Here is a 13,668-nt window from a genome sequence, read left to right as displayed (position 1 = left end):
CAGTGCCTCCAGCATCCATAGCTCCTGCCTCCTGACTGCCCATGCAGTGTGACCAGTGTCTCCAGCATCCATAGCTCCTGCCTCCTGACTGCCCATGCAGCGTGACCAGTGCCTCCAGCATCCATAGCTCCTGCCTCCTGACTGCCTATGCAGCGTGACCAGTGCCTCCAGCATCCATAGCTTCTGCATCCTGACTGCCCAAGCAGTGTGACCAGTGCCTCCAGCATCCATAGCTCCTGCCTCCTGACTGCCCATGTAGTGTGACTAGTCCCTCAGGCCCCTACAGTGATTTCTTCCCTGCCACAGGGGATGTACCCTTGCCGTGAGCCAGAATGAACCTTTGCTCACTTAAGCTTCGTATTTGGGCCCAGCATCAAGAGGGTCGATTAATGTACCCACCAAGACATAAAGGGTTCTGCTGTAAGTGTCTGGTGCCTTACGTGAAGCCCCGGGCGCCACGCCTTCTCCACCACGATGAACTGTAGTCCCCCTGTCCATGAGCCTAAGCCATCCTCCCCATGCCCTCTGAAATTGCCTTTGTCTGGTGTTACCCACACAAGCAAGAAGAGTAACCCATCGAGTGCCCTTATAAAAGGGACGTGGAGAGCTCCCGCATCCCTTTCCTGTGGGGAGCGAACACAGCTTTTCCTAGCAAAAATGCTAGAGGACATTTCATAGGGGATACTGTGGTTAAGTTTCAAACCTGAGGAGGGCTGAGGTGCCTGCTTAACACATCAAAGTGGGCCTGTCCTTCAGGTCTTCCCAGCATCCCTCAGTCCCCAGCTCCTACAGGGCATGGCTGTCATGCCTCGCCCTCTACCCTGAACTCTCCAGCCCAGGGGCTCTACCTCCCTCCCCGAGCTGCTCTTGCCTCTATAGTCCAGACATTTCGGGTACTCACCCTTCTTATGCTTTTGGCACTTGGTTCTCTCTCCCCTCCCCACAGAGCCCAACTCAGTCTGGTCATGTCCACTCGGGGCTCTTCCGGATGTCCCTGCCTATGCTCTCCCACATATCTATAATAAACTTTCTCCTCCACCATACCTGGGGGAAGTCCTGCCCTCCCCTTCCCCTCCCCTCCCCTCCCCTCCCCTCCCCTTCCCTTCCCTTTCCTTGTACTTCATTCTGTAGGAAGGAATCCATATGTGGCTTAGCACCCATACCCTGATAATACATTTTTTTCTGAGGTAACTTTCTATCTATGCATCAAACATCAGGCCCAAGCTGAATGTGAAACTCCGTGGCCTTGATGAATGGGAGCCTTCCCTCCCACTGTACAGAGAGAAACCCTGAGGAGAAACAGAATCTCGGAGACAAGGCAGAGTACCTGACAGAGGGGCAGGCCACCTGACAGACAGAGGGGCAGGCCACCTGACAGAGGGCTGACCACCTCACAGAGGGCTGGACCACCTGACAAAGGGGCGATCACCTTACAGAGGGGCTGGACTAATTTAAAATGATAGATTTTGTTCCTCTTTTCTCTATAATCTGGGGCTGAAGATGAGATAGGAGACAGCTGTTTGGGATGGTAATTGATGGTCTTCTCAGTAAAGATTTACTTCTGACATTTTTGGCTTTGCCTAGATGATAGGTATCAAAGGCTACTTATAAAAAGACAATAGTCTGAGAGCCAGAAAATAGGCCCTTGCTAGGTACTACATTGGTTACCAGTTTGACCCTGGACTTTCTAGCCTTCAAGACTGTGAGACATAAATTTATACTATTTATAAGCTACTCAACTTACAATATTTTTGTTATAGCTACACAAATAGAATGAGCTATTATGCAATAAGTATTATGATATCAATGTCATGAAAAGTAAGATTGGCTCTAACAAGCATAAATAAGACAAGGAAGGCTCAAGCTCATCTTTTACATTTTCTCCACCATTTCCCTTTGTGCTCACTTGTCCTTGGCCTGAGGGCTTAGCAGGCCCCGTAGCGGTGGCCTTCATTCGGCTGCAAAGGGCACCTCTGATTCTTCAGCATCATTGGATTAGATGGATAGCCAGACATCTAGTGTCCAAGTCTTGACATGTTTTGTTTTGTTTTGTTTTTCAAGACAGGGTTTCTCTGTATAGCTCTGGCTGTCCTGGAACTCACTCTGTAGTGGTACCAGGCTGGCCTCGAACTCCGAAATCTGCCTGCCTCTGCCTCCCGAGTGCTGGGATTAAAGGCGTGTGCCACCACGCCCGGCTCTTGACGTGTTTTAAATCAAATGGAATCTCTAAAGAAGACATGCCAAGGGCCAGCTAGCACAAGGCACCAACATCCTCCGCCCTCAGGAAAGTGCAAATCAAACAACAAAGAGAGAGTGCGTGTGTCCAGGATGACTGGAACAGAGGGATAACCCGTAACAGCATTGCTCTAGGGCAGAGAGGCTGGGGCCTTCAGACTTTGGAGAAACCCACACGAGACAGCTACTGCAGAATGAAGTTCATCACAAGTAGAAACCCCAAATTAGTACCCAGCAATTGCATCACTAGGAACACACTCAAAAGAATTACAAATAACTCCATAAAAAGTGGTAAGCCTGAATTACTCACAAAGCTTGAAAAGTGGGAACAACCCCAAATTCACTGCATCCACTGCAGAGTGGATGAACAAAATGTGGTATGTCCCTACCGCATGCCATGAAAACACTATACTCAGCGAAAGAAGCCACTCTCAGGAGACCACATCTGTAGCTCTACTCCTGCAAAAAGTCTACATGAGGCTAACCCACTGAGACAGGAAGTAGATGTGTGGTTACCCAGTGAACCAGACTCTAACTGGTTCTGGGTAAGTGGATCTGGGAGTGGCCGCCAATAGGAATGGGGTTTCTTATGAGGACAGTTGACTGTGATGTTGATGGTTAAGCAATGCTGGGAATAAGCCAAGGAGAACTGAACTGCACATTCAGTAGGTGAACTGTGTGTGAATTATTACCTCTCAGTAAATTGGTTGTATTAAAATAATAAAAGTTTGAGAGGAGAATCAGCTCAGTTGGTAAACAGTCTACTATGAGGAAGTTACTTAGGATCACTTGCACTGTGTGAGAGAGCCAGGCGTGGCCACGTGTGTTGGTAAACCATTGCAGGGAGGGCGGAGACAGCAAGATCCATGGTACTCGCTGGCCAGCCATTTTAACCGTTGCTGAATACTGGGAGACCCTGTCTCAACAGCTAAGCCAGGGAGAAGACACAACAGCCTTGGGCCTCCATAACTCACTCCTCCAACTGCACACACATGCATGTTTACTTACACACACAAAAGAAAAAAGTTAAAAGCAAATCTACTGTTTTCTAACAATTCCTAAGAGACCGGAGATAGTAGAAACAAGTTTATGTCCAATTTCAGTATCAGGAAGGGGCCACATTCCTCGATTCTTGCTTCGTTTATTTGGTGAGCTCTAGCTGTGGACAGAAAGAAGAGTGGGAGCTCTGGGGGTAGTGGGAGCAGCCAGCAGCCAGCTGGTACCTCACTTAGCCCTTCACTGCCCGGAAGCCTGGACAGGAGATGAAACCTGTACTCACCTGTATGATCCGGATAAGACAAACCTCCAGTCTGAGATGATGAACTTCTCTTGGATTTGGCCGGCAAATTTCCTGCCTGACTTGGCACAATACACCTCCCCTTCCACGCTCCTGATGGAGATGTTCTGTGGGAAGTCAAGTGAGGGCGTCACTTACTGAGTATTTACTGATAAACATTCGAGCTACGGCTGAGTGTGTACCCCCAATTCTATGTTGAGTCATAGTCTCTGGTGCAGTGGTTCTGGGAGGCTGAGCTTTGGAGGTAATCAGCTCAGGAGGGTGGGACCCCAGAAAAGGATTGGGGGCCCTGTGTAACAGAGCTCCCTCATTCTGTATGCTGTGTGAAGATGCAGTAAGACGGTCATTTACACACAAGGCAGGGAGTCTCACCAAACACCGAATTTGCAGACATCTTAGATCTCTCTGGCTCCAGAACTGTGAGAAATAAATCTCAGTTGCTTATACACCACCTGGTCTGTGACAGTCTGCCACAGTAGCCCAAATACACGGAGACAATTTGCATAGGAAATTGGAAGGATGCTCACCAAGGTTTTATCTAAGCTTGGAGAGATTTCGTATCATTTACATGTTTTGTTGGCTTAGTTTTCCAAGTTTTTTTTTTTTTTTTTTTTCCATTGCTCTGGCAATAGATGGTGATGAGGGGAAAAAAGTAGAATTCCAACAAAAAGAAAACAGTGAATAAGAGAAAGGCAAGGGCTTGATGGTCCAATAAGTCCCTAGTCTAGGCCTCCATGGGCCACAAAGGGTCTGCATTACTGTAGGAGGATCAAGTCCGTAGGTAGCCCACATGACGTGAATTCCTTACCATAAGCTGTTCAGAGAGTCGGCCAAGTATAACAAGAGGAGATAGTGTTGTGAAGGCCCCATGGACCCCGGACCATTTTGAGACAAAATATGTTGACAACCCCAATTCTAACGCTGTTTATATCTTGCTCTCCCCAGCAGCATCTGGTGTCCATGCCTCCGATGGCTCCCATGGAAGAGTGTAGAAATGGCAACGCTGGGGTTGTGTGGAGATTTATTTTAGGTTATAGCCAAGGACTGTAGAATATGGCCAGGCTCCCAGTAGTGTCTGTCCATGGCCACCAGGCTCTGGGAAGGATCCTCCAGTTTCTCTAGAAGCCCCCTCTACCATCTCAGTGGCAAGAGGACACAACCAGTGCGCTACATGTGTGGCCCTTGAAGGTAAGGCCTGCTCCAACGCTCTTATTCTATTTAAATGACCCTGTGTGGACGGATAGAGACCCAGAGAATTCTAGGCAGACCTCGAGTGACTGGCTGTAGACAGGGGTATCAGGAAGGATGCCTGAACTCGGCTGCCTCCCATCGGTGTGGAGGAGATTTTTTTTTTTTTTTTTTTGGAAGCTGATGATGTGTCTGAGCTGGAGGGGAGATAGCAGAGGAACCCAGAGGGCCACACATCAGCTGTTCAGTTAGACCCATGCATGAAAAGAATGAATGGTTTTCCTCTTGACCTCGACTCAATGCTCTCAAGTTTGTATGACTAGTTAAATTTCTATCCTTCTGCTTCTTTTATTCCCACCAGAAGAGGGAAATGTGTGTGCTTGAGTGAGCATGTTTAGGGGAAGTTCCAGTTAAACTAAGAGCACCAACTATCTTGTTGGGCTCAGGGTGTTCAAAACACGTCTTTGGCTTTCTCTCTCTTTTTTGTTTGTTGGGTTTTGTTTTTAAAGACAACGTCTCAGTATATGCCCTGGCTGCCCGGGGACTCACTGTGTCGACCAGGCTGGACTTGAAGTCACAGAGATCTGCCTGTCCCTGCCTCCCAAATGGTGGGATGAAAGGCAGGCCTCACCACCATCCTGCCCTCAATACACACACCTCACTCCATTGGCCCTTGGTCCCCTGGGTGGGGCTGTGTTGTTGGGTGTATCAACTTCGTCTTCAAAACCGAACAAAGGAAAGAAAGCTATAGCTGCTCAGTGGCAGCACCCTGAAACTTCAAAGGCCTGTAGGGGCCTTTCCATCCATTCCACCAAGGTCAAGGGATTGGAGGTGGGAATAGTGGACATCTCATCCTGGTCAGAGTCTAACAATATCCTTTCAAATTCTCTTCCCTCTTTTCCATCATCACTGTTTCATAAGCTACGTACTCTGTATAATATAACATAAGATGGAAGGGGGCTGGTTGGCCTAGGTGGGAATTTGAGCAAAGAAGTGACTTTTTTGAGATACTGAGATATTGAGATGGGGTATTAGCTACCACTGTCCTGTCTCACGGATGCAGAACACCCCTAGAACTGTCACCGAACCCCTACCTTGAGATGAACATCAGAGATCTGGATTTTGTCACACATCTCCTGGAAGAGCTTCACACCCCCCTGGTCCAGAAGCACACAGACGAATACCCCACGCTTGTTGGCTGCCTCTAGAATGTCACAAAAGATCTCCACATCCGTGAACACGTCCATCAGAATGGCCAGGACCTGGGGCCAGGAGAGAGACCTCCGTTACCAAAAGAAGTCAGGGCAGTGCGACCAGATTGCAGCTGACACTTCTAAATGGCAGTGGGTCTCAGAGGGAGGGGACTGGGTAGGATAGAGGAGGGTCTGACCGGGCAGGCTTAGAGGAAGTGGAAGGAAGAGCCAAAGGGGAGGCCTCACTGTACCAGACTAGGCAAGACTTTGCCTCTGTGTTGGGTTGGAGTGAGACGTGCTGAGGAGAAAGAGCAAGAGGACAGCAGAGAGGTGGAAGCAAAACAAACAGGCAACTAAGCAGGCTCAGAAGAAAGAAAACGGACTGGTATTCCCGGCCATTTGGAGATAGAAGGCACGTGGGACCACTGGTTTTTGTTTGCTTGTTTGTTTGTTTGTTTGTTGTTGTTTGTTTGTTTTTTGTGTTTTTTGAGTGTTCTTAATCTTTTAAATTGTATTTGTTTCTCTCTCTCTCTCTCTTTCACACACACACACACACACACACACACACACACACACACACACACGGAGGTGGCGGGATAGCACAGAGGCAGGTAGCTTGTGCCTTTGAACATAGAGGTCAGAGGACAACTTGTGGAGCTGGTTCCCTTCTGCCTCTATGTGACTCTCAGGGATTGAACTCAAGTTCTTAGGTTTGGCAGCTGAGCTATCACACTGGCCCCTAATGCTGCCCTGCCCCTGCCCTGGGGTTCTCAAATACAACACCATCACATGTGGAAGAGCCATATTCAAACTAGATCAAGGAGAGCTGCCCTGGTGGAATGGAGGAGTCTTGATGTCCCAGCAGCCTCTGTATCATCAGTGTCCTCAGAACCTGGCTGAGATATCCCACAAGCTACCTGCCTCTGTGCTAACCCCCACCTCCGTGTGTGTGTGTGTGTGTGTGTGTGTGTGTGTGTGTGTGAGAGAGAGAGAGAGAGAGAGAGAGAGAGAGAGAGAGAGAGAGAGAGGTGTGCCTGCCGGCCATATTTCCATTCCTTCTCTTTCTGTCAACAGCACCTCAGTTAGATCTGAATGGGATCCTCTTTCTTTTCTACTCAGTGCAATTTGGATGGAGCTACTGGCGACCAGGGGCACAGGCACAGCAGGAGACCAAGGCCAGAGCAATGGCAGCACTGTATCCCTCCCTGGCCGCAGAGACTGGTCCAGAGATGGTTACAGCATCCACGTTGTTCTACTGAGGGCTGCCCTAGGTCATTTGTTGGAACTCTTGAGAAAAGGAGATGTTTTGGTTTGTCTGTTGGTACCCCGCCCAGTTGCTTAGTTAGTAGTTGATGAGCTGGTACAGATCCTGGTACCCCAGTTTGCTGTTCTTTGTGGAAAGCATGCACAAAAGTCAAGTCATCCTGAAAGCAAGGCCAGGAAGTGGGCATGGAAGTACATGGACACCTGGTTCCAGTCGTACCTGAAGCCCCCTGAGTGTTGGGATTGTGGGAGTATACCCTTGTGCCAAGCTACCTCTGACCTTTCCACAAATCTCCTTGAGTTTGCTTGGATTTATTGACTTCCCCTTCTGAATACCCAAGTTGTAGTTTGTTGACAATTCCATTATTAGGAAGCCATTTTAAAAGATCATTATGATGATTGTGTTAAAATGGCAAGACCCAGTTGGTACTTTATAGTCTGAAGCTGGGTAGTCGGTGCTCAACCAATGTGTGAGAGCAATGAATGCAATGAAAAGAAAAAAGAAGAAAAATAACCCAATTGCCATTCTCCACTGTAAGTGCCACAGACGGTAGTCATTGACAGGAGGGGAATGGGGAGTTTCTTCTTCAACGTTAGATATTGCTGTTTGCCAGTGAAATGTCCCCCACAGGCTCCTAAGCTAGGACACCAGCTCACCAGATGGTGGAGCGTTTAGGGGAGGTTGTAGAACTTTTGAGACTTCTCAGGGGTGTTTTCTCATAGCATTGAGACAAGTAACTAGCACAGATATAACAACATTGTTTCAGTCTTAGGAATAGTAAGTCTGGGTGAGCGTGGCTACTTTGTTTCATTTTGCGGGGAGCATGGCTACTTTGTTTCATTTTGCTGTGTGAGCATGGCTTCTTTGTTTCATTTTGCTTTGCATCTCATCGGTGCAGCCAAGGCAAGCATTAACTTGTAGTCTTTCCACTTCCACCTCCAAGTGTTAGGGATTATAAACCTGTCAATATGCCCTGTGACAATGTTTTCTGCTTTGTTTGTTTGGAAAGCACTAACAACTGGGAGGTAGCAAGGGAAGAGAACACCTCATCTCATGGGAGGGCCAAGGAGGTGTCTGGGCCCTGTGTAGGTTGACTACTTAGCTGATGGGGATTATCTATGCAAAGGAGGGGGACAATGGAGAAGTTGCTCTTGAGCTATGGGGCCCATACTTCATTAGAATTACGATTGGAGACAGTATGGCCCAGCAGGTAACATTATTCCATCCTTTTGGCTTCCAGAACTGTCTGAGAATACATTCCTGTTCTAAGCCACCAAACAGTACAACAGCAAAGGTTTGATGAGCATCTACTATCAACCAGCTCCAGGCTTGTCTCATGTGACTTCCTCAGTGCCAGTCCCCAGCTTCCCTGGGTGAAGCTGGGGGGCCGGGGGTGCAGACAGTTTTCTATAACCACAGGACAGGGATGTGGTCAGAGCTACCTATGCCCCAACCTGGACACCCATGCCCACAGCATTCTGCTCCCACACCCGCAAGGACTCTGATTGTCTTTTTGTCAGTCTGTCTGTCTGTGTACAATGACAACCTGAGGGAAGAAGGGTAAAGAAGGAATATTCTAGTATTAAAAGAAACATTTCAGTTCTGCTTCCCTGCCAGGAATACAACCTTACTTTGTCTCTGCCTCAGTTTCCCTACTGGCCCTGAATTTACCCAGTAAACTTTACACACACACACACACACACACACACACACACCATAGAGCATCCTGAATCAATCCTAACAATTAGCAATGATCTTCAAGAACTTTTGTCTATGTACATTATACCTACTGAGATGAGAAACTAAATCTGAAAAAAGTTGTCTTTTGCTATTTTGAATTATTAGTTGTCTACCCCATTATAAAATAAATAGCCCCGGGAGGCAGTGGCAGGCGGATTTCTGAGTTTCAGGCCAACCTGGTCTATTGAGTGAGTTTCAGGAAAAAAAAAAGCATAAAATAACAGGTTTCAGGAAATAACTGTTTCCAAAAGCTGTAGTAGACATCATGGCCTTATTCCTTATATGTTGTATGTCTGTGTGCCGTGCTGGAGACAACACCCAGGACCTCACACATGCTAAGCAGACACCCAACCCTGATGTTCTACCCTTTTGCTAATCTATATCTGCCTCCACAGAGCACTGTAGTTTCTCCTATCTCCCACATTAATCTGCTGCACCATGCTGTGAGTAGAAGCATAGAAAATAATCTTTGGGGGGTACTAAGATGTAGTCCATTGATAGAGTGACTGCCTGGTATGCAGGAAGTCCCATGTTCAATTCCTAGCAGTGTGTAAACTGGGTGTGGTGGGGCACGCCTGTAACCCCAGTGCTTGGGAGGTAGAGACAGGATGATCAGAAGCTATGTGTGATCCTATGTCGGGGGGGGGATCAACAAGAATGCGGGGAGCAACAAGAATGCTTTGTTTTTTCCCCATGCAGATAAGTGCTCAGAAAAATCAAAGTATCACAGAGCCACTAGGAAGTCTTGGGGACCCTCAGGGTCTTGTGGTCCAATTGGGGAAATGCTAGTCTCACTCTTACATCCAATGTACAAGGCACACACAGTTGTTGGCCTTGCAGCCTCCATCCTTGACCTCCCAACACGTTGGGGTCCCACTGAATAGATAGACGGTGGCGTCTCCCCACCTCTCGGACACTCCCCCAACCCCGACCATCTTGACCTTTGCACTTGGTTTCTCTCTACCTGGAATTCGCCTTTCCTCCTCTGCCTGGCAAACTCTTACTCAGCCTCTGACTGTCAACCGAAAGAGGCCGCTTCTCAGCAGCTGGCCTTAGTCACAGTCTTCCAGGTACTGAGCTTTGCCCCACCTGAAGCTTGACCCACAGCACAGCATACTCCAGTCCCCTCCTATAGGGGGAGGCAGCTGACAGAGGCTTCCCCAAGGCAGGGAGACCGCAGTTTTGCATTGCTAGGTTGGGCTGGGTGGAGTGAGGGAATTCAGCTTGAAGGGAAGGGGGGTAGATCTTGCTTCTTAGGGTGGGGAACGCTCTAGAGAAGACTTGCCAGGCTGCTCCTTTCCTCTCAGGGGCTACCCTTATAAAAGATGGGGGAGCTCAAGCCAATTTCCTTCCCTCTTCTTATCACCTGCTTCTACGACAGCATAGATCCGGGGTGGCTGGATCCATCCCTGCCACCATCTCTGTGGGAACAGACAGCCCCAACCTTCTTGTCTATGTATCTGTCTGCCTGCCTGTCTTTGTCTCTGTCTCTGTCTGTGTCTCTCTGTCTCTGTCTTTCTGTGTGTGTGTGTTATTGGCATGTATGCTCATACGAGCTTTGCATGTCTGAAGGATATAACAAAGTCAGCCTGCAGTTGTCTGGTAGGCAATAAAAATAAAAATAAAAATGGGTGAAGCTTCAGTAGGCTCAGGCCAACAGGGAGATATAGAGGACTGTGGCAGAAGGGACCCAGTCAAAGAGGTACCCAAAACTTGCTTCGGTGGACCCAGATCTTCCTACCTGTTAAGTGGACCCAGAAGTCCACACTTTTGGTGAAACCTTTTGATTTTTCAAGTGTCCTAAACTCTATATAGCATGTTGTGTCATACAAAGGACATCAGTGGGGCTTGGGTGGGGATACCCTGCCAGGTGGGGAGACAGAAGCAGGGAGACTCAGACCGGGAGCTGGGCTTCCCAGCTAACTTTGGTTGCTTTCCAGGGTGTTGCACTGGCCTTCGAGTCTAGGCTGTAGCCAAGGAATCCTTGTGCACTGGCCCCATCCTCAAGAGAGCAGAGCTAGTACACTTAGCAATAGACCAAAAGGAATCTCAGTTCATCACGGCGGCTGTGCCCCAGGAAGTCAAGGCACTTGCCTGAGATGTCACAGGGTAGCCCTCCTGACGGTCTGCCTGGGTCCTTCTGTCAACATCTGATTCCATCATGTCGTGAAGTACAGTTCCCAAGCAGCCCTGCCACACAGTAGCTCCACCCAATGCCACCTTCTATTTAAATTTCCAGAACTCTGCTTCCCCACAGTCCTCTAAGTCCCCGGTCTTGGTGGCTTTCCTAAGAACTTTAAGACTGCATACAATGTTGTGACCCTGGGAGGGGATCCAGCCATGAGCCCAGGACCATAGCTAGGAGTTAGCACAAATATCAATGTGTACTTTATGAGACAGAGACTAACACACACACACACACACACACAGAGAGAGAGAGAGAGAGAGAGAGAGAGAGAGAGAGAGAGAGAGAGAGAGAATATGTCTTTATGATGACCCTCTCTCCCATACTGGGGATTGAACTCAGGGCTTCTATGCTAAACAAGCCCTCTACCACAGAGCCACACACACCCCAACCCTGGATGACAGATTTCTCTCCTTCTTGGAGTTCATTCTATCTCCCTGCCCCTCTGCAGTTTCAGGAAGTGGGGTGGGCACCTACAACCCTGTGTACTTGGGAAAGAAGAGATAGCAGAATGTAACCCTCTCTACCCAGCCCTCAGTTGACACTGGCAACCACTGCAGACAGGTGTACCCAGGGGCACTGGGAACTCCTGCCCCATCTGTCCTGATGCTTAAGGTCCTGTCAGCTGAGGCCCTGTTCTGAAGGACTTTCCAGAGTCTAAGTAAAAACATGGGCTGTCTGGGGAGAGAGGAACTTTCTCTGACACCCCCCCCCCCAACACCTCACTTTCTGATTAGATAGAATTGCCTAATACAGGGGCTACAGGGTGACCTGTGGGCAGCCAGATCTAAATAGAGGCTGAGAGGACAAAAGGACAAGGATACGTCCTAGTGAAGTCCCCACGCCCCTTCATTTGGAAGCACTAACGAAAGAGCATGAACCCGAGTGAAAAGCAGGGATGGTTCGGGGCCAGACAGAATCTACAAAGTCTTGAACCAGAGCTCCGAGAATCTGCAGGGGACTCGGGATTGAGTGGCAAGCCGTAGGAAAAAGGAGTTTGGGGGCAAAGGAAGGGATTTATTCTTCCCACACGAGAGACTATAGTGCCAGGGATAGGTGTTAGTGGCACAGGACCCAGGTTGTACAGGGATCGGGGGTCTGTGCTCCTGGGCAAGCCTGTGAGTGAAAACAGCACGCAAGCCCCTAGCCCTGTCTGATCAGTCCCGCTCCATCCCGCACACCACGAGGCAGACATCAGCTTTGCGTAGGTACCTGGCTGGCCCTGGAGATGCAGCGGCGAACCAAGTCTCTGATGTTGTTGTGTTTGTCCATCTGGAAGTAGACAGTGGCGCTGGACTTTTCCTTCAGGTAGGGCTTCTCAGTCAACGTCCAGGCGTGCAGCAGAGCTGGCTCACTGCCTTCCGAAGCCACAGGGAAGTAGGTACCTGACTGTAAAGAGCAGGAGTCCAGTCCTCTGGGTCCTGACTCAGCCCCTCCTGCAGGATCGGGGGCATCAGGGGGCTCCTTGGCCTGGGCCTGGATGTACTGGGCCTCCACTGAGGACAGGAAGTCTACCTCTCCTTCCTGGCTGAGGGCGTGCCAGTATGCCTCTGGACCGCCATCCAAGAGGGCGTCTGTGGCCAGCCGGGCGCTCTCGTTATCACTGAAGTCAGCTCTGGCTGGCCGGGTCCACTGGTTCTTGACATCTTCCAGACGTTTCCGGATCTTGCCCACATGCCTTGACCGACTCATGCTGCTGTGTCAATCGGGGGGGGGGGGGGGGTGCGGTGCAGGAGGTGGCCAATCCTGGAGCTCTTCCAGATGCAGGGAGAATGTGGACGATGCCAGGGAGGAATAGGGCTCCCAGTATTCCTAGGAAGCTATGGGCTTCCCATACTGGCTTGCCGAGTCCCTTCCTCCCCTCTTGCCTATTTGGAGAAATGATTCCCACTGTCCCAACAATGCTTCTTGGGGCTCCTCACCTGCAGCCCAGGGATTGGCTTATCTCTGAGAGCCACCACCCTGCCCGCAAGTCAGAGGGCTGGATCAGTCACTGCCTTGGCACAGTCAACCATGGGATATTTCCTCCGCTTCAGCCTCAGGCTGAGCCGGCTTTCCCACTTGGTTGCACAACACTGAGGGCCTGGAACCCCTCCGGCCTTTGTTACAGTGAGGAGCCACTCCTCCAGCCCCACAGAACCAGCCCAAGGGACAGACAGGAGCAAGGAGGACTGGGCACTGGTCCCCTTTGTGCTCCCTGGCTCAAACTCCATTGGGTTCATATAAGGCCAATGAAAACTTCCCCAGGAACCTTCTTCTTTTCTTGCCCACCCCCTCCCTGTCCCGAGAAAGAGTGTCTATCTAGTATTTGCCATTGACCTGTTTGTTCAGTCTGCAAAGAGTTTCTAGGTCTGGGAATTGTGCTGACCTTTTGGGGAGTATGGCTGCAAGTCAGGCTACTATTTCGTGGCCTGGGAACCCATAGAATCCATCTCGGGGCTGGAAGAGGGGTGTCATCTGTGAATGAACTCTGTGACCTCTGGGAGTAACCTGTGCTCTCTCTCTCTCTCTCTCCAGACCAGGTCCCAGCCAGCTGTGGAATGGAACATCTGGAAGCCTGACTGGC

At 49.6% G+C, this 13,668-nt stretch overlaps 1 protein-coding gene across 2 annotated transcripts in view; it reads right to left on the bottom strand.

Moving 5' to 3' along the window:
* The window catches only part of Fam83a (family with sequence similarity 83 member A), a 23,640-nt gene extending 10,846 nt beyond the window's left edge, over positions 1-12,794 (bottom strand). For both annotated transcript variants that reach the window (XM_021217386.1, XM_021217385.1), the window contains exons 1-3: positions 12,315-12,794; positions 5,815-5,982; positions 3,515-3,639 (exon numbers count right to left, since the gene is read on the bottom strand). In XM_021217386.1, the coding sequence (XP_021073045.1) occupies positions 3,515-3,639; positions 5,815-5,982; positions 12,315-12,794 (773 nt within the window). The remainder of the gene's footprint in view (positions 1-3,514; positions 3,640-5,814; positions 5,983-12,314) is intronic.
* Between the last annotated feature and the right edge of the window lie 874 nt (positions 12,795-13,668).

The sequence above is a fragment of the Mus pahari genome, chromosome 17, assembly GCF_900095145.1.
Source record: "Mus pahari chromosome 17, PAHARI_EIJ_v1.1, whole genome shotgun sequence".
Classification (NCBI taxonomy): Eukaryota; Metazoa; Chordata; class Mammalia; order Rodentia; family Muridae; genus Mus; species Mus pahari.
This window is presented reverse-complemented; position numbering and strand designations above follow the sequence as displayed.